The sequence below is a fragment of the Protopterus annectens genome, chromosome 4.part0 (genome assembly GCF_019279795.1).
Source record: "Protopterus annectens isolate FY-2018-M chromosome 4.part0, PAN1.0, whole genome shotgun sequence".
NCBI classification, from domain to species: Eukaryota; Metazoa; Chordata; order Ceratodontiformes; family Protopteridae; genus Protopterus; species Protopterus annectens.
Genome location: NC_056733.1, coordinates 58,565,547 through 58,586,401, shown reverse-complemented (window position 1 = coordinate 58,586,401; position 20,855 = coordinate 58,565,547). Strand labels below are relative to the sequence as shown.

General features: G+C 41.0%; 1 protein-coding gene across 1 annotated transcript in view; it reads right to left on the bottom strand.

The window, feature by feature from the left end:
• The window catches only part of RPTOR (regulatory associated protein of MTOR complex 1), a 5,042,670-nt gene that overhangs the window by 1,873,120 nt on the left and 3,148,695 nt on the right, over positions 1-20,855 (bottom strand). The window contains exon 18 of the mRNA XM_044068087.1: positions 14,068-14,188. Coding sequence (XP_043924022.1) covers positions 14,068-14,188 — 121 coding nt within the window. The remainder of the gene's footprint in view (positions 1-14,067; positions 14,189-20,855) is intronic.

The window sequence follows — 20,855 nt, the reverse complement described above, 5'->3', positions numbered from 1 at the left end:
ATGCAAAGGAGCTAATTCCCATCCCATAAAGAGACAAGAAACCTCAACAAAAATGGGTCTTTGATGCCATCTGAGGAACGTTATGCTCTGGGATATAGCAAAATGAGACATCTATGTTGACTGTGATCCCTACAGTAGAGGATCTTGAGAAAGGGGAAGGGGTGGCTCCCCTGAGGAATTTCATATTATCACACCCTGTCACAGTCTCATACTCATGGAGTTTTCTTTCCAATATAAACAGGCAAGATCTATGCCACGCTGGTCCCCACACAGGCTGCTATATACAAATGTGATGTCACTCCACTACAAGCACAGTATTACTTCCAGCTTGATGTATAATGGTGATTGTGCATTTTAAATGAACACCTGGATGGATTCCAACTTTGGCTTCCATTTGGCAGCAGTCACCCCTGCAAGGTTCTCCAAATTCATGCCCAGCCATGGCAAGATTGGGGAGTGGAGTGGCTATTCTTTCTATAAGTGTCTAATTCTGTACAGGCCTAACAAATCCTTTGAATATGCAAAAGGAGGAGGAACAAACTACAGTTATTTTCATTCACAGTTCATGCAGTAACATTAAGGTATTTCTGCAAATGTTCACCAGATTCCTCACTGACTCATTGCTGGGACACCTAAAGTGCATCATACACTGACTTCAACAAGTGGGCTAAAAATGACCAGGCTTTAACTACAGAATCATTTTCAATCACAAAAGGCCTTGGGTTAGTTCAGGTAAATGTCTATGATATCCATAATAAAAAGACATCACTCACATGACATTACAACATAGTGTTGTCACTTTACACTTGGCAGAGGTACTTGTCTCTCTAGTCTGGCAGAGTTCAGTTTAAATTGAAGGTCTCCACCTTCAAAAAGTCACAAGTCTTATACTCTGGATAGGCTCTGGAACGTGACTGCTTGTGACCACAGCTCTTAGCTTTTTACCTCCAGAATTTGATACAAAACAAAAATAATTATGAGTAAAAAGGCCTCAAAATTAAGACTCATAAAAATTGGAAATATTTTTGAAAGTTGATAGAAAAAAAGGATTTCAAGTGAATTTTAGATGTAAGAGAAGCCTGTAATCATGATGATTATCTGTATTTACTAACAACTGTCAGTATTCACTGACTATAATCCACTGACGTTTGTCAAAAAAATGTCCATTTTTAGGACAGATGGCAAGGATTTAAGACAAAATTAGTGATGTTCCTAAAATCTGGGGAGATGAGAGGCATGGCTGTGACTGATAAGCTCCTTTTAGAGTGTACTGCTGAAGCTCATAACTAATTAGTGTTGACAATTAAAAGTTCCATCACCACAGCTCTCACTTAGACTGCTTCACTTCATATATCACCTCCTTGCACTGATCTACATCCTCTATCAACAGCTCTGCATTCACATATATGTAATGTATAAGCATTCATCACTGACATTCCCTTAAAGGTAGGGGTTCAAAAGAGGGGATTTTTTTTTTCTTTTCTACTACTGTATGTGTAAATATGTCATTGTTTTAAAATGAGAATTTAATAATATTTTTATAAAAAAAAAATGCTCTGTGTCCAAAGAAATGCAGGTCAAGCATTGTGTTGCACCATTGAAGACAACCCTGCCTTCCTGACGACAAGCTTAAGCAACTAACTGCCCACATTTCATGCTTCCTTCCCTCTCCTTCCCACTTATTTTTCCCAACAATGTTGTATTCTGCAACTCCCACCATCTCATTACAGCCACTGTTGCACAAGGGCTGTTCAATAAACAATTCAGTGCTTAGAACTTAGTTTTTCCACCTACCATATAGACAAATATATAGTTATTGCACAAATGCTTTACTTAATAGTCTTGCTTATTACTCCAGTGCTGTGCTTGCTTGTTTTGACTGTCTTCCTAATACTAAATTAGGCCACAGACTCCCCAAGGAGCCTTGGGGAAAATTAACTCTGATCCTCAATAATCACCTCTGCACTCTGCTTGGAATGAGATAAACTGCATCTTACACCTAGGTTTTGAGTCTGATCGCACACAAAGGCAATATCACATGCATGCTGCATCTGTGATCAAACAGATTAAAGCTTGCCAGGAATTCCTTTGTCTAACTGTTTTACACATTGTGAGCTGTCCACTGAGAGAAGTCTTCCCAGCTTTACTAAAAGTGGCTTAAATTTTTGCTGTACTTAGTTAACCATCTCGGAGTTATCACAAAGAGGAAACTTTCTGTTCAATTTACTGGTAAGATTAGTGTGAAGACAGTATCAATGAAAACATGAATCTTGTATTACAAGTCACAGTCTCTTACATTCTTTTTTTTTTGTTGTTCGCTTTTGTTCCCCTCCTTGGGACAACATTTTACAAACCTGGCCCCCATGCTCCATGTCTATGCCAGATCTACCAGGTTGTCTTCTACTCCAGGACCTGGTTCAATATCACTGGGCCCAGTCTTGAATCTTGGGGCATCCTGGGGGTTTGACCGTTTCTGTTTCCATTTTTTTTTCTTGAAATGCCCAGCCCACTTCCCTGCCCCACCTTCTACACTCACTGCTTATGTTCACGGGCAACTCCCCTGTTTTTTGAACCAATACCTCCCCTAAGGGAGTGTCAGTGACGAATGCTGTCCTATCCCACCCAGGATGGGCACACCCATCAATCCATGCTGCTCCATCAGTCACCAGATACACTTATAAAAACTCGCTGCATTCTTATTTTTCTGCTGACTTTAGCAGCCATCATAACATTATTTATTTTATTATTTATTTCTTTATTGACATTTGATTACTGGGAAAGTCTGATTGGGTAGCAGCCCATTTTCAGCAGAGGCCCAGGGAGTAAAGATCCACAGTATTACAAAACATTTTAATAATAATAATCTTAGAGTCTATACAAATAATACAGAAAAATACAGTTTACATTATTATACCATTAAGCCTTCTTTATTAAAGTCAAGCATGTGGGAATGAAGTCTGGATTACAACACAGATTACTCAAATTCGGTTAACATTCAGGGAGAGGCAGTTTCGGGCATGTTGGCCTGTGACATGCATTTATCCTACAATCCTCAGTGGGGACCAAGGATGGATGAATACATCTACCTTCAAAAAGAATGGGAGGAGGCCAGAGTTTGCTCACCCAGCATCCAGTGCCGTACTCCAATCTGGTCTGTTCCTCAATCTAGGGTTCCTGAACTCAAGACTTCAGAAATCCACGGCACAATCTGTGCCTCTAAACTGTAAGGGGTGCAACACACAGACACAAATAAACAAACACAAAAAAAGGCCACTCCTGATCTGGTGCGTCTACCTTGTGTTGTTGAAGAGCTGCAAAAACGTGTTTTATTCCTCATAATTAATTTATGTAAAAACTGCATAGTTAACAAGGTTTAGCGCACATTTTTGCATTACATTTGCAGAAAGTTTTCAATAAATTACCCAACAAAAAATTGGAAAATAATTTATAAAAACGTTATAAATCACATGAAATGTCTCAAATTATCAACAGCAGGCAGATAAAGAAACATAGTTTATTATAGGATGTCTCTCAACTGGTTTGTGAGTGCACCTTCCAAGGGGGGTTTTAAAACATCTGGAAATTGCCTATGCCAGTACTGTCAAGGGAGACAGTCCTGACTACAGCCCAAATGACCAGCATTTGATTAGTAGCTTGGGTGCTTGATGTGTGCAGGCATGGAGTATGGACGTAAGTGGAGGATAGTGCACAGTGGGTCATGTATTTTCCAAATGTGACTTCAGAGGAGTGGTGAGATAGAGTAGGTATTCTAGGGGCAGGCTTTCAAGCAGTCAAGGCATGGTATGGCAGTTGCTCTTATAAGTATATTGGCAGGAGCACATACTTGCAGAGGGAGTGTTGTGGATCCTCACAGCCATACGGTAGCCAGTCCCCCCAACTCTCACCAAGGAGAGTAAGGTTAGGTTAAACAGAACAAAAAGCTCTCACTACTGGAATGCAGTGACAGCATCCTGCCAGTACAGTTGCCTTTCCAGATGGCTCTTGCCCTTATAGACCTAAAGGCTGGAGGTCTTCACTGTTAGGAAACCAATTAGCTAAGCCCAATGACAGGAGGTCTAATGGTCAGCATGGTGGTAGTGGTGGGAAATATGGAGGAAAAAAATGGAGCTAGACTACTATCCAGATTTGTACTTCATACATTTTTGTGTTTTGTGCATATAATATTTACATGAATAACTTCTAGTTCTTGGACAGACTGTTAGTGGACTGAAGAACTGGATGTCAGGATACATTGACGGGTTGATATTCCATCTAGGGTCAGAGTAGGGATAGGTTCCTCCTTGAGAAGGAGGTGAGGATTAATATGACATAGGTAAGGTGATGTATCTCTACACAGTAATAGCTTGTCAGCAGTTGCCATGCTACACAATAATAGAAGGTGCCAGGCTTTTTTTGCCAAGTACTGGTCAGCATTTACCACTGAGCAGTAGTACAAAAATGGTCTACAGATCTTAACAAGGAGTTCTAATGGATAACCTTGTTTAACAAACATGGATTTAAATATATCTAACTACTTCATAAACCTTTAATCTTACAATGTCTGATGAAAGTCTTACAAATTACTCCTTAACTAGAATTTTCTTATAGGCCACTGGATAATAATTAGTGTAATGAATGTATGAATTTGAAAAGGTAGGTTTTCTGTATATGTAAGAAGTAAAACCATTATTTACTTAGGTAAAGGTTGCATTCAAAAAGTTAACAGCATTACAGCTGTAAACCACAGGGCATTCTATAGTTGTGTCAAGAATCTAAATGGCAATGCTCAGATCTGTTCTGAGCTATAACAGAATGGCATTACAAATACTGATCCCAAGGATATTGCCAATATCCTGGCAGATCGATTCAGTGCCAACTTCACTCCCCTCTCACCCCCTAAAGGGTCCAGCTCAATAACAAAAGATTGCCAAATTCCAGTAATCACGGCCAAACAGGTAAAAAACGCACTCTCCAAAGCTAAGAATACAGCATCCATGGGACCAGACGACATCCTGGGCTGTGTACTACATGAACTACAAAATTAACTGGCACCTCACCTAAGTGTCATGTTTAATCATAGCCTCACCTCAGGCTTCATGCACAGCTACAGTTATACCACGCCACAAGGGTGGATCCAATTTGGATCCCGGGAACTATCGTCCCATCAGTCTGACGAGCCTGATCTGCAAAGCCATGGAACTTATAAACAAAGACATTGGCAACCTTCAAACACTGGACCCCACCCAGTTTGGTTTTGTAAAGGGCCGATCATGTCTCCTCAACCTGACTGACTTCTTTGAATCAGTATCCAGAGCCATGAATGAGGGCAAGGCAGTCCAAACAGCCTATCTGGACTTCGCCAAGGCCTTCGACACCATCCCCCACTCTGGAATCATAGATAAACTTACTAAGCTGGACATTAATCCCTACATCACTCGATGGGTTGCCAACTGGCTTACTGACAGAACCCACACTGTAAAAGTAGCCGACTCAAAATCCAGCTCCAGACAAGTGGAGTACCTCAGGGTTCAGTCCTGGGACCGCTCTTGTTTGGCATCTACTTCTCTGAAGTACAGGCCAGAACTAAGGAACTCTGGCTAACAAAGTAACTGGGAGCCATTATTGAACCCCCAAATGATGTGGATATTCTACAAAAGGGCCTTACAGAAACAGATGCTTGGTGCCAGAGCCGTGGGTTCAAGCTCAATGCCAAGAAATGTATAATTATCCCCTTTGGGAAAAACCATGTACCCATGAATTACCACACAAGTGGCAGTACACTAAACATCGAAAGTGTGATAAGGGACTTAGGGACACAAGTGGACAGTGGTCTTACCTTTGATAACCACATCGCCACAACAGTCAGGAAATCCTTCTATGTGACACACCTCATCATTAAGTGCTTTTCATCCAGAAAAAAGGAGGTCATTGTCCCACTGTACTCATCCCTCATTAGAACCATTATAGAGTACAATGCCCCATTTGGTATGTACCTCACAAGACATCTGCAACAATTGGAAAGGCCACAGAAATACCTCACTAAAAGAATCACAAGCCTAAAGCAGATGCCCTATGCTGACTGCCTTAAAAAAACTCTAACTATACTCTGTCACATATCGTCTACTCAGAGGCAATCTCTGCTTAACATACAAGGCCATGTCAAACCCACAGCTGTTGGACATGCTACACTTAAAGAAATCCCAATCCCTCAGAGCCACACGTTCCAGGGATCTAAACCTGGTCATCACAATGAAGAAAACAAGGAGGGACAGGTTCCTGACCCAGAGACTCCCCATACTCTGGAATAGACTGCCCATACATGTCAAGCTGAGCGCCTCTTTGGCCCTTTTCAAAAAGAACCTTGACGATTGGATGGGAGATAGGAAATTCACACCAGGGATCACGTCAATTGCCCTGTTAGACAGGGGACCAGGGAAGGAATAGCCAATGAATTGTTATGGCTAGGCTTGTACAGGCCCTAGGGCCAATAGCCTAGTACCAGCCTATGAACCTACGAACTATGGGTGAACCTTAAAAAAAACTACAATTGTTAATGTAGGTTATAAATTCATTTATCATGGCTAAAGGACTAGGTCCAAAAAATAATGTCATTCAAAAATCCAACACAATGTGAACTTAGAATTAAATAAAATCTTCTGTTCCCACTGTCAAAGTACCATACTGGCATAAATGGGTGCACAAGCTGTTCCCATTGCTACACCCTTCACCTGTAAGTATTCCCATTCAAAATAAATACAATTATTAGTATAATACTCAAAGTTGTTGAAAATTTGAATATCTAGGGAACTGAGAAATGAACAGCTTGTGAGTGGTTCAGCAAATATTTTTAAACCCTTTTCATATAAGATACTCAGGAATATCTCCTAACTCAAGAACATCTATAGCTAAAAATATTAAATTCTTGTCGTATAAAAAGAAGTTATGTACTTACCATAACATTCCATCTGTGTTGTCCATTTTCATTCTTTCTCAACTTACGGGTTTGGACTGCAAAAGCTTGTGGCAACCAGAAAAATCTCAAGCTACTCCCTTACCCACAATGCACCAACCCCAAATAACTTAGATCTTGTTTGCTAATAACAACAGAAAGACATATTGCAGTTACAGATAGAAGAGACTATATCTGGAGCTATGTCACAAGCTGTTCATTTCTCAGTTCACTAGCTCTTCCAGGAGTTTTCAGGCCAGGGGTTTGGTGGGAGAGGAGTTGAGGAAGAATGAAAATGGACAACACATATAGAACATTATGGTGATTACATTGACGTCTTTATCTGATGTTGTTGATTTTCATTCTGTCCTCAACTTATGGGACAGAGTTCCCAGCTACCTAAATTCCCAGGTGAACTCAAGGAAGGATATTCCTGAGCAACACTGAACCAAATGATGCTCTGCTCCTGGATACCATGTCCAATTTGTAATGAGTAACAAAAGTATGGAGAGTAGTGCAACTTGCTTCTGTACAAATGTTGTCCATGGAAACTCTAGACTGGAAGACTGATGAAGTAGCCATTGCTCTAGTGGAATGAGCTTGTAATGGTTTCAATAAGGTAATGCCCAATTGTTGTATATATAAGAAATACAATCCATAAGTGATCTGGATAGAGTAATTTTGCTAGGAGACCCTTGGTTTTGCTGGCCACCTCTGCTGCAAGGGTGGTGTCTACCACTGGAGTTCCCCCCTCTACCTCTGGGGACCCTGGGACTTATTGAACCACATTTGTCCAGTAACTCATTGATTCCTAGAAAAGGATCTTTGAGGCATGGAAAAACATACGTCAATGGCAGACAGGGACTTTCCATCCTTTTCATACCTGGATGAAGTATTCTTAACTTTGGGGACAAACAAAGATGTTCCATCAAAGGGAGCATTGATGAACAAAGACGAAGGGCTCCACAAAATCACACAAGCGTCCGGGCATGCTTTCTTATGGAAACCCCGGAGCTTGCTGCCCTAGAGGTTTCCTTCAGCCACAAGCAAAATTAGCCTCATAGATGAATTGGAAAACGATTGCAGGGTAGCCAGCTGAAGTGACAGACACCTGTGCCTCATCAGAAATGGATTCTGAAAGGGTTGTGAGAGAGTTCCTTAATTAGGTCTCTCTGTAACCTGGTGAAACATGCCAAATAGTTCAAAGACCTTAAGGCGAAGGTCACTGAAACATAGACATGCTTTCCCAAACCTGTCCATCACCTGAAACTCCTTGTCCGGTGGATGGACAGTGGAACTTTATTCAGAGTCTCCATTTTAATGGCTGCTGCCATGACCAAGGCATCTGCACACATCCCTTTTGTTCAAAATTGCATGCCTTCTGGTGCTGTCAAAATTTTGTACAGTCTCCGGGGATTGGCTCAGTGGTGTCTGGGGCCTTCCATACCTGCCAAGAGATCAACTCTATGAGGTCATCGGTGGGTAGAGTTATCCAGGAGGTAGACATGCCGGTAGCGAATGCCTCCAGGAATACAGACTTCTCAGATGAAGGGTTGCTGGACTTACAACCTCCTCTCTGTTTCGGGATTTCAGTCTCAAAACTGGACATCTTCAAAAGGTGACTGTGGGGACCCTTCATCTTCATCACCTTCAACAAAGACTGTATCTTCTGTGAAAGATTCCTCGGGGGATTCTAAGTGCTTCCTTTTGCACGTGCTCTTCTTAGGGACTTCCTCAGTGGGATGCTCTGGGGAGGTATCAGAAAAGGTGGGAACACCTTGCTGGGAAGCCTGGGGTTTCGATACCAGCTGCCCCTGTGGAAAGGACACATGAGACTCCAAATGAAGAGATGGCAAGCCTGCAGACTGAATATCCTAGGGAAAGGGAACTGTCTTTGTTGTGAAAGCAAACAAGGCCATCTCCATAGCTTCAAAGGCAGACCCCCCCCCCCCCGAGAAGAAGAGGACCCTGACCCATAAGGTCAAGTCTTCAGATTTTAGTCCCTTCCTTCTCTGAGGGGAACTTCCCTAAGACTGAAGATAGAGCCGAACTAACCAATTCCAAGGCACCAAGATGTAGAGACAGCTAAGAAAACTTTGGAGTCGACTGAGGCACCCCAGAACCAATAGGGTAGCCCTGGCTCTGACAGCTCTCAAGTTCCAAGGGAACCGAAGAACTCACAGCAAGCTTCGGATCAGAGGATAAAGCAATTCTTGGATCTGATGCTGACAGACCCGGAAGACTTGGATCCAAACACTCCAAGACTGAGAGAGGAGTTGGAAGAGGAACTTGGAAAGGGGGTGTAGGGGAAGGTTGGATTTCCTGACCCAGAGGGGTAGGAGCCAACAGGACACTTGACATGCTCTGCTCCGAGAGAATCTTCCTCACTAACCTCTCCACTTCTTCTTCCATAAGGTTCCTGGAAAAGAGAGTGGAAACTTTTGATGGGGATTTGGGTCTCTCTGAAAAAGCAGAAGGGACCCTCGAGGGGACTGGGTCCACTGTGGGATAGTTATCTATTTTTTAGGAGTCAGGGAATGCCGGGTGTTGAGTCCAGTGCTTTCTGTGTCATATCTAAAGCATTCTGATGTGAAGTCTCTCTAGCCATTTTTGGTTTTGGATATAATAGTGAGATAGGATCAAAAGAGTCTTTCTTTCTCAATTTAGGATCAGAGGTTGAAATTGGATCAGATGATGTAGAGGAAGTTGCCATATCCAATAAAGGTTTTAGATTTGTTTGAATATTTGGAAGATGCCGAAGAAGTACTTGTAAAGGGAGAAGCTCCAGATAAAGCCTCACTAAAGGAAGAGGGACATAATCCCTTAAAAATCAGCTTGTTCTTGCATTCTACCAGGGCTCTTGGGTTGAAAGCTGGCAGATGGAACAGTTTTCCTGCAGGTGGAGTGGACCCAAACAGTACACACAAAGTGTGTGGGCATCCAAAACTGGAACTCTGTATCCAAACTTTTCACATTTCTTAAACCCAGCCAGACCTTTATCTTTGTCAGCCATAGCAAAAAAGTATATATCTTATGATATATCGCACGCTACCAAAAGCTAAAACACGAGATTTTTTTTTTTAAACTAGAAAGGATAGAGGAAAGGAAGAAATACCAACAATGGTATTTAAGAACTACAGTAAATGTAGATTATTAGAAAAAATATACTAACAATAGTATGTGAAGGAGTACAAAAGTACGAAAAAGGGACGGTAAGGAAGACTAAAGATATAAAAACAATAAAGGGTCTTAAGTAGATTTATAAGAAATTAGATGTCTAGATATGTAGAAAGAAAAATTAGAATGAAAGATTATAGCTACTCAAGAGAAGCTGGCACCACCACGTCTTTCGCTTTCAAGCAGCAAACTAGATCTGGGGTACTTGGTGTTGGTTCATTATGGGTAAAAGAGTAACTCGAGAGTTTTCTGGTTGCCACAAGCTTTTTGCAATGGCTGAGTCTGATCTGAGGGATCGTATCCAAACCCATGAGCTGAGGTCTGAATGACAATTGGCTTCATCAGATCTCATTTTTAATGCTAACTAGAAAGTCCTAAGATCTTTAAAGAGGTAATGGTTTGTTTCATAGAAACGTTTCATTAGCATATCTATATATACCACTACTGGGTATGTTTTAGAACCCTTGGCTACTACAATATGTCTAAAAGGAGGCTTGCCAATGTGTTAGTGTATCTTTGGAATCCCAAATATAGTCGGGTAATAAGGTTGCTGATGAAATAAATGTATAAATTGAGAAGTAATACTATCTTGTAGTAAACAATCATTCAAAACCAAATATATATGATGGCATGATATCTTAATCTCATTACTTGAAAAATGTTGATATTGATCATTGTCGTCTAAAAATGTTTCACCTATGCCATTTGGTTTCATCTCTGCCATGATAAAGTTTGTAAATATTGTTCTAGCAAGACTTTGTAATTATCTGAATAAGTGGATTTAGTTAGAGAGTTATACTTTATTTTAGCTCTTCTTCTTTCGGCTTTTCCCGGTTAGGGGTTGCCACAGTGGAACTCCGGTCTGCTAATGATTGGCAGTAGATTTTTACGGTGCCAAGTTGCCAGCCCGATGCCCAACCTTCAAAGAAGGCACGCCCATTTTACGCATGTCTTTCGAACGCCACTCGACCGCAGGGAGGACATGCAGACTCCACACAGAAGGAGCTCCAGCCAAGAATCGAATGAGAGAACCTCTTGCTGTGAGGCGACAACGCTACCACTGCACCACCACAGCTTATACTCTATTTTAGCTCTATAAATCTCAATTCTCCTTCTAAACAAAAACTTATTTTCTCATTAAAGGTATTTTTGAAATTTAATTTTCTAGTAATCAGTTTTAAGTTGATCCACTGCCCTTATTCGAGGGAATGAATGTAAATCCCATTTCAAATATGTCAAAAAATTAATCATTAATGCCTGCAGAACTATAATTAAAAATACATAGGCCATTGCGTATATGAAGAATACCATTATTTTGTGACGGCAATTAAATGACTACCTAGTCCCCTTTTCTTCCTCTTCCCCACCCTTGATTGTTTCTCCCCTACCTCCTTCCCTGCCTCAGTGGTGGTTAAGTGGTATTCCAAAAGTCCTGGTCCGGACTGTTGCTGTGTGCACTGTGTGGGTGCTGATCATGTAGGGCATGTCATACACAGTCTTTTGGATCTGTGGGGGGGGGGGGGTAATGGTACTTTAAAGGGCTATGCATACCAGATATAAATGGTTGTTCTACACTCCTTTGTTGAAACTCACTCTGATCCGGGATTACACAGTAAAGGGGGATACTAGCAATGTGTTTTTTTCTGTTTGGTAACATATGCCATAATAGATGCATTCCAGATAACAGTGAGGCATCTTATTTCATCTAGCAAGTCACTAGAAGTACCACCAAATTAAGTGATTTTCTATACATTCTGTGATAAGTTTATGTGCCAATTTATTTTACATACATGCAGAATTTATCTGCCAATTTACTTACAAGCATTAAAATTATATATTATTATGCATTTTCAGTCACTACATTATGCATTTTCAGTCACTACACTATACAGTGTTGTTAGTTTATTTAAAATAGTGGACATTAAATAGTCTGGATAGAAACATACACATTGATATATAATTTTTAATTTATTTTTCTAGCAAGTGAGCTTGATGTGATTTACCTTCAGAGTTTTAACTTCAACATATTTCTTTAAGACTGCTAACATGATCATCTGAACAATTCACAGTGACTGTTTTTAAGGAGTGGTGAAACCGAAGGGTCTTTTTGTTCCAATGAAGTCTTGGGATAAAAGCGTTAAACAACAATTAAATTCTTTTAGAGTTTTGAAGTGTTTGGTATTGCTTGTCTAACTTGGCCTGAAATGCACTTTCTTTGGATGATTGATCTAATAGTACCATTTCCAAAAGGCTGTTAGACTAAAGATATACAGTAAGAAGAAAATCTCACTAGCCAAAATGAGAGTCTTTACCAGTTTGTTTATTTATTATGGTTGTTGTTGTGTCTTTCGGCTTTTCCTGGTTAGGGGTCGCCACAGCGGAACTCCGGTCCGCTAATTATTGGCAGTAAATTTTTACGTGCCGAGTTGCCGGCCCTGACGCACAACCTTCAACGAAGGTATGCCCATTCACGTATGTCTCCACACAGAAGACACTCTAGCTGAGAATCGAACAGGACAACATCTTACTGTGAGGTGACAATGCTACCGCAGCACCACCACCGCAGTACACTTATTTCCCCTCTTCATTCAAAGAATTTACCAACAGCTAACTCTGGAAAAAGCTGCATTTCAGTAGTTACTGTGTGGTGTTATACAGCACTTTACTGACCTCAGACAAAAAAAAAACAGTTTAATGTACCAAAAATGTCATGTCTGGTGAATGCCATGCAGGGCCTGGCAAATTCCTTCCTGAAAGAATGATCCTGGAAAAATGCTGGAACCACCATGATCTTTTATGAGGATAAACTGGAAATAATAATAAAGAACTGACAGGTACACGGGTATGGTAGAAATGTGGATCGTTCCTTGCTAAAGCAAGAGTTATTTAATTATTTTATTTATTATGTCATTGTTAACTGGGTCAGTTTAACTAAGCAGGTGACCTCTTTTTAGGGGAGACCCAAGATAGTATTTATATTACTAGGGGAAATCTGGCCAGGGCTTAGGGAAATTTCCCCTACTCTTATCAACAGGTGCCATGGGATCTTTTACATCCACCTGAGTTACCACCAACTGAAGCAGGTGGAACCTTGTTTTAATGTCTCATCCAAAGGACGACACAGTCAAGAGTGCAGCATTCCTCTTATGCTGCACCACAGTGTCAGCAATCTCTTTACCTCATGTGGGAGTGGAACCAACAGCCTTGTGCACCAAAGGGGAGTATGCTGCTTGTCGCACCACTGACACTGCAAGCTAAATTTTCTGTGCGCTTAGCAGTTCTGCTTCTGTGGGACTGAATACTAATGGTAATTTATTCTTGCTACTATTAATAAAATTGTTTAAAGATTGTTAATGTGTGGGTATAACTATGCAATGACTGTTTACAAGGAGTATAAAACAGTGGTTTTAGTGTATTCACAACTCTTTCAAAGTTTCTGTTGTTAGGACATGTCAAGAGTTATGTAACAAAAGCTTTGCTTTGTCTGCTCAGTTTGTAATTTTCTACTTAGTATACACGGTTTTCAGTATTTTGTGTTGTATTCACTCAGACATCTAGATTGCTTCTTTCCTCCAGCCAAGGTGCAACAACTCAAGTTGATTACATTAAGTAAGGCATGGAAAAGGAGAAAGCACAGCCTCTTTCATGAAGGAACATTCTGCATACCCTCCCCCGACGTCTGTGTAGTTCATTTCAACCATCCTCTTTCCACTTCAGGATTATTGAGTCCTTTTACTTCTATAGGCCATCATACATTTGAACTTCTTTGACCGAAGACACTTTTCATGATGTAACAGAATATCATACACCTGAAAGAGTGCACTTTAAATTGGTATTACACTTTCACCTAAGGTAAACAAAACAACGGTGAATACACAGAAGGCACAATTATTCAGACTTTATCTTGTCATAACTTCTCTAACCACTGGTCAATAACATACCCGTGATACTGGCAGGAGATGGCAGGGGGTAATTCTTCTCTTCCTCCATGAACTGCAGAGCAACAGTGCAAAAATTGCTTTCATATTGGACCACAAGATGGCTAAGTGCAACAACCAGCTCCTGGAGGGAGAAAAGCAAAATATTTGAGTGGTGTTCTTCAGCAGATGCACATGTCTCCTATGTGTTTACTGCTATTCCTTGCACTCAGTTAAGCCGTTCATTCAATTAAAGGCAAGCAATGGTTTTACTTTCATACAGACTGAACGTTTAAAATATTTTCCAAACGAAAAAGATAGATTTACTTATCTACTCCAATGATGGTACAACTAATGTAAAACTAATAATTGCACAATATATTTGCTCACTTATTTTACATTCACGCAAATATGCACAAAAATGTAGAGTGATACCATGGTCTTAGTGAAAACTAATAAAAATAGTTTCTAGTAAGTCATTTAGCAGGAAGAGTATTCTGAAGGCTATCTACAGTCAGGACAAGTGAGCTCCTGAACAAACTGCAAAAGGAAGAAGGCACTCTAAAGGGAAATGGAAGGCAAGCATAAGGTTCGCTGACCACATGCTTCCTTTGATTAGCTCCAGGAAACCACTCAAATCATAAAGGGAGGGTTATGTCTTTTCAGCTACAATGGCAGGTTAAGTCATATGAAAGTGTCCTTTGTTCTGGTATAAACCCCGCACATAACATCTGTCATTAGTCATCACTTAGATGCTCATATGGCAGCAGGAACTTCTCCATACATTTTCCACTGAGGCACTTATTCAGAATCAACACCAAAAAGAATTTCCTGTGCCTTTCTAAGACATAATCCCTTAAGGGAGACACCAGCAGGTTTGCGTCACTGGCTGTGGTCCTCTCACTGAGAAAATTGTAAACCTTTCCACTTAAAAGTATCTGTAACCATTCCATATATTTCACAATTTACCAACATGACAAACACAGACTGACACAGTAACATTCCCATGAAAACTAGAACTGTTGAGAGGGTTTTACTGTGAAATTCCTCTGACTCTCATACAGGCTACGAAGTTGCAAACAGACTTCATCAGACAAAGGCGGCCTGTCATCAAAAGCACAGAATATGGAATTGCCAAAAATCCAGACACATGTTCCACTGCTAAATTTCAAGGACATATGTAAGCATCTTTATTTTTCAGGTGAAGCACAAAGGGAAATGATTCCTCTCACAGAAAGAGCCTCTGATTTTGGAAGCTTCCCTCTAGCAGTTCTGTGGATCTCTTAAAACTTGGCAATGGCTACGTTTTCAGGAACTGTATCTGCAGGAAGATGAAAATCAATGTACTCTCATCTTGTGACAAGCTCTAATACAAAAAATAAGTGCAGGAGAGGTGGATTACAATATAGGTGATTTGGGTGGCTGCCTAGGGTCCACAGCCCCAGAGGGGTCCATGGCTGGCGGAAGATTAGGCTACCATTGTTGCAGCTGTTTTTAACAGGGGGCACGGTATGTTTTTTAAGAAATACTGTAGTCCTGAAAATAAATTTATAAAACACCCGCATCACCTGTGGAGTCCCTGTCAAAAACAGCTGAACTGTGACAGCTTATGTGGGAGGTCAGTGCAATTAACCAATTGATTAGTGAACATTGTATATTTTGCAGAAAGCCTTAGAGTATTAAAAAGGAAAAAAAGAACTAGACCCATGGCAGTAAAAGAAAACATACACTGTGCTAGCATGAGGCAAGATTTTTTTTCTGTTTAAATCCTGGCGTGTAACAGATATCAGCAATAGAGGGGAGAAGGCATTATAATACACTCAAGACAAAAAAAAACTCGCTAAAAGGTTTACATGCCTTTTTGTCTTTGGAAACCCTGCACCTCGTTACTCCCTTATACACTGCCCTTAGATTTGAACACCTCTTTGCCTGGCAACTACAGTTCCTCACAAATCAATCAGCTGGCAGAATGGGGTCAGGGGCTACCAATACCTTCGACACACAGAAGAGTCACTTTTTATACTAGATTCGAATGGAAAACAGAAGTTGCAAAAACGCACTGGTTAGGGTCAGTCCAGAATCCCGGATCTCCAAAATGAATATTCTAAGCAAAGGAGAAGAAAACATAGTGTGTTTACTCTGTCTTCATGTCTTTCCAACAGTCATATCTGGGACTGCCTACCTGGTACAAATTATTGAAAATAATACAGTTCATTGGTGTATTTCCAAAGTGTTTTTATAAGTATTGCTTTCAGCAGTGACTACAAGCAACAGAACATGGAGCAATTACTTGGGTAGAATACTTGTCTTGTTTAGGGATTCAGTACATTGATGGATCAGATATCACTATATCACTGTATAAGTGCTTTAGAGAAGTCTGTATAGAACAGGAGATGTACATGGACAGGCTGCATAATCAAATGGCTGTTTCTGTATTTTTTCTCCCTACTCAAATGCATGAATGAAAAGTTAAATCTTAAGAGATTAGTAACATTGCTGTGTTAGCATAAGACTACTTTAAGATCCTTTCTCAAACCACTTGAGGAGAGTTCAAGACCTGCTCTCCAACCATAAAAACATTGTTGTCAAACTTAGTACCATTATGGAGGTAGTGGGAGTACTGGGGGACTTTTAGTTACTATCTAATATGATGTGCACAGTTGGCGGCAGACAAATACAGGAAATATAAATAATTCTATTAGCACAGTACTTAAAACTGCTGGAGAAATAATTGCAAGTATTCCTTGTGCTGGTGGCTATAACATGTTTATACCAATGAAATAAATAGGTATTGCTTGCATTAAAGGTATACTTGTATTTTCTGCGAGAAAGAGTTGTAGTCATTCCAGTCTGGATTGGTACATACCAAAAGTGACATTATACTCGATGATTAGCCTAATGACTGCAGAGTACAGTAGAATAATTACATCCATGGATGCAATAGTTTTAGGTACAAGCTATGCAAAGAAAAAGGATCTCCTTACAACAGTGGATACAAGGTGCTCAAAGGCCATTTAATTGCTGATTAGGTTCCCAGATCTCCAACTACAGGATCAATTTTCAGGAGTGTGTTGTCAATATGAAAGCTACAAGGGGAGTAATGCATGCTGAAGTATATGATTATATAATTATTAGCATTTAGTCTTAGTCCATGGTTTTAAACCAAAAAAAGAGAACTAGCGGTGCGAGTCCTCAGAAGTTCGTTTGATTACAGATAAACATTCTGCAATAAACGAACTTCTGAGGACTCACAATGCTAGTGCTCTTTTTTGGTTTATTTGATCGTGTATGAGCACTACTGCACCACCTTTTTAGTTTGTTTGTTTAGCCCATGGTTTTGACACCAACTATTTGTTCAATCAAGCTCTTCTGGAGTATTTTGGTGTCCTCTGGGGAGTTTATGATGGCAGCAGGTTTGCAGTCACCTGCAAACTTCGTCAGCCACAAACCTTTCACATTAGCTTTTCCCTCTGAGAAGTAAATTCCAAAGAAGAGTGGCCCAAGGCCTGAACCATGAGGTGCACTGCTACTGACAGGTCTTTTGAAGGAGGCAAGGCCACCAATCCTAACTTCCTAGGTTCTTTTTGTTAACAAGTTTTCTAGCCAAAGGGCTGCACAAGGATTGACATTAAGCTGGGAGGGTTTATCTGCATTACCCGAGTATGGGATGGTGTTGAATACCTTTAGGAGATCTAGATATGTGGTGTATACTGTTTTGCAATCAGCCTTTGTTTAAGTAACTTTTTCGAAGACGTTGATAAGGTTAAGTAGACAGGACTGGCCCTTGACAAATCTGCACTGGGTGGGGTTGAGAGTCTGTATGTTACTTATATCCTTATATATTAATTTCATAATGATCTTTTCCATAGCCTTACAAATGAGATAATTCAGGCTTATTGATCTATAATTATCCAGGTCTATTGTAGTCCCACCATTGTGCAAGAGAATGACTGTTACTGTCCTCTAGTCATCTGGAATACAGCCTATTTTGAGGCTGATGTTGGATAGTTTCTGTAAGGTGTGAGACAAGTCATATTCCAAGCTCAACAGCAGGTATCCTGGTATGTTATCTGGCACCACAGATGTAGTGTTTTGGTCTTAGAGTACCCCAAAAACTTATTCTTAGGAGATTTGAGTTGGAGGTGTAAGCGTGGGTACGTGATCTGAGAATATTGTTAGTGATGGGGGGTGAAGTTGAGAAAGGTTTGTAACTACTTCATGATGTGTAGAATAAACATAAGGTTAATGTCCAAGTCTTAGGATAAAAAATAATAACTGTTGATGCAATAACTGTGGACATGCAAAGGAATGAACAGCTGAAAACCAGGGAAACAGTAAGGAAAAGAAAGTACAGTTGTGTACCTACCATAAATGTAGATGTTCGAGTGTATTCACTGTTGCAATCATTACAATTGGGTAATCCTGCCTGCAGTCGGCCCGAGTTCCAAAGTCTAGGTCCGGCGTCGGTTGCTGTCGCCACCTCCCTGACGTCAGTACGCCAGGGGTATAAAAGATGTAGCCGACGCCATTTTCTTCAGTTTTTCTTGCCCCAGACGTCAGGTGCCCCTAAAATGGTAGGCTAAATTATGCCAATAAGCATGCATGCACAAAAAACATCTTTTCCTTCATCTACAAGCAAATACACCACATAGGTTACAAAGAATAGAGAAGTACAGATAAGTCCCAGCAAAGGCAAAAGGGGGGATGGTGGGAGGGTAACCTGGACTGCAACAGTGAATACACTCGAACATCTACATTTATGGTAGGTACACAACTGTACTATGTTCATCGTGTTTCACTGTTGCAGTCATTACAATTGGGTTGAATCCCAAAGCTAAGGTTGGGAGGCGGTTGCTAAATAGGATTAGGAGAGGCTATCAGGCCCTGCAGAACTGCAGTGGCAAAGCCTGCCCTGGAATTAGAGTAGAGAGGTAAGTGATAGTGCTTTGTAAAAGTATGCACTGAACTCCAAGTTGCAGCCACTAAGATGTCTTTGGTTGGTACTCCTCTGAGGAAGGCTGCTGAAGTGGCTGCTGCTCTGGTTGAATGTGGCCTAATGCCTTAGGCACTGATTTGCCATGGTAAGAAAAGCAGAAACGAATGCAGTGGCCTATCCACTTTGAAATAGTCTGCTTTGAGATAGGCTTTCCTTGTGATCCTGCAGCATATGCCACTAGAAGTTGTTCAGTCTTTCTGAAAACTTTGGTTCTGTCTCCAAGTAGAAGCGTAGCTGCATGTGAATGTCCAAAGAATGCAGAAGTCTCTCACCCTTATTCTGTGGGTTTGGATAAAAGGTAGGCAAATGAATTGTTTGGTTAAGGGCCACACTGGACACTACCCTAGGCATAAATGTAGGGTTTGTCCTCAGAGAAACCCTGTCAGGATGGAAAATGATAAAAGGTTCCACAGCCATGAGTGCCTGTAACTCTGAGACTCGTCTAGCAGAGGTTATCGCTAGGAGCAGAGCTGTTTTCCATGATAAGAATTTTATATCAGCTGCAGAGGCTGGCTCAAACGGAGGCAGTGTGAGTTTTTCCAAGACATAGTTGAGGTCCCATGCAGGTATTGGTGCTCTTCTTGGAGGTCTTATGTTTTTTGCCCCTCTGAGATACTGCCTTAGTAATGGATGAGAAAAAATAGGTGGTTCTGTATTGTAATGAGCTGAAATGGCAGAGGCATGAATTTTAATTGATGAAAAGGAAAGGCCTTTATCCAGCATCTCAGTTAAGTATTGCAAAATCTGAGGAATATTTGGAGCAATTGTGTCAATGTCTTGTGCCTGGTTCCAAACACAGAATCTTTTCCATTTTTCTGCATAAGATTTTCTGGTGCTAGGCCTCCTGGCCTCCAAAATAACATCCATCACTGCTTTAGAGAGAGGTGTGTCTTGAATGGCTACATTATCCGCCATGCTGCCAGGTTTAAGGTCCTCAGTTGGCTGTGCAGTATCTGACTGTCTTGTTGGGTCAATAAGTGAGGCATTTGAGGTAATGTCCACGGTAGGCATTGAGACAAGCTCTTTCAGACTGGGTACCAGTGCTGGCAGGGCCAGTCTGGGGCAATCAGTATAATTTTTGGCTTCTCTTGTCTGACCTTGAGGAGTACCTTGGGGAGGAGAGGCAGAGGAGGAAAGGCATATACTGTTAGGTTTTTCCAGCTGAAAGATAGTGCATCCACTTTCCATGCTTGCTTGTGATAAGTCCTTGTGCAGAATCTCTGTAGTTGGCAGTTGTGAGGGGAGGCAAATAGGTCTATGTCCAGGCATCCCCAGTTCCTTATCTCTGTAGTTGGTAGTTGTGAGGGGAGGCAAATAGGTCTATGTCCAGGCATCCCCAGTTCCTTGTTATCATGCTGAAGACTTGTGGATTTAATTTCCACTCGTGGGGATCCATTAGGTTTCTGCTTAGTTCGTCTGCCAGAGTATTTGTCCTTCCTGGCAGGAATTGTGCTTGCAGATGTACTTGGCAAGTCAATGCTGTGTCCCACAAGTTCATGGCTAGTTTGCAGAGGGGGTAGGAATGTGTGCCTCCCTGCTTGTTTATGTACCACATGACTGTGGTATTGTCTGTCTATCAGTAGTTGTCCTGGATGAAGTAGATCCTTGAAGGCTGTCAGGGCATTTTGAACAACTAGCATCTCTTTTTGATTGATATGCAAATGCATTTGACTTGCGGACCATGTGCCCTGAATACATCTTCCTGCCATATGGGCCCTCCAGGCATAATCTGATGCATCTGTTGTCAATGTCTGCCTGGCTGTGGGTAAGGTGAATGGCTGTCCCGTTTTGTGGTGACAGGCTTTTGCCCACCTTC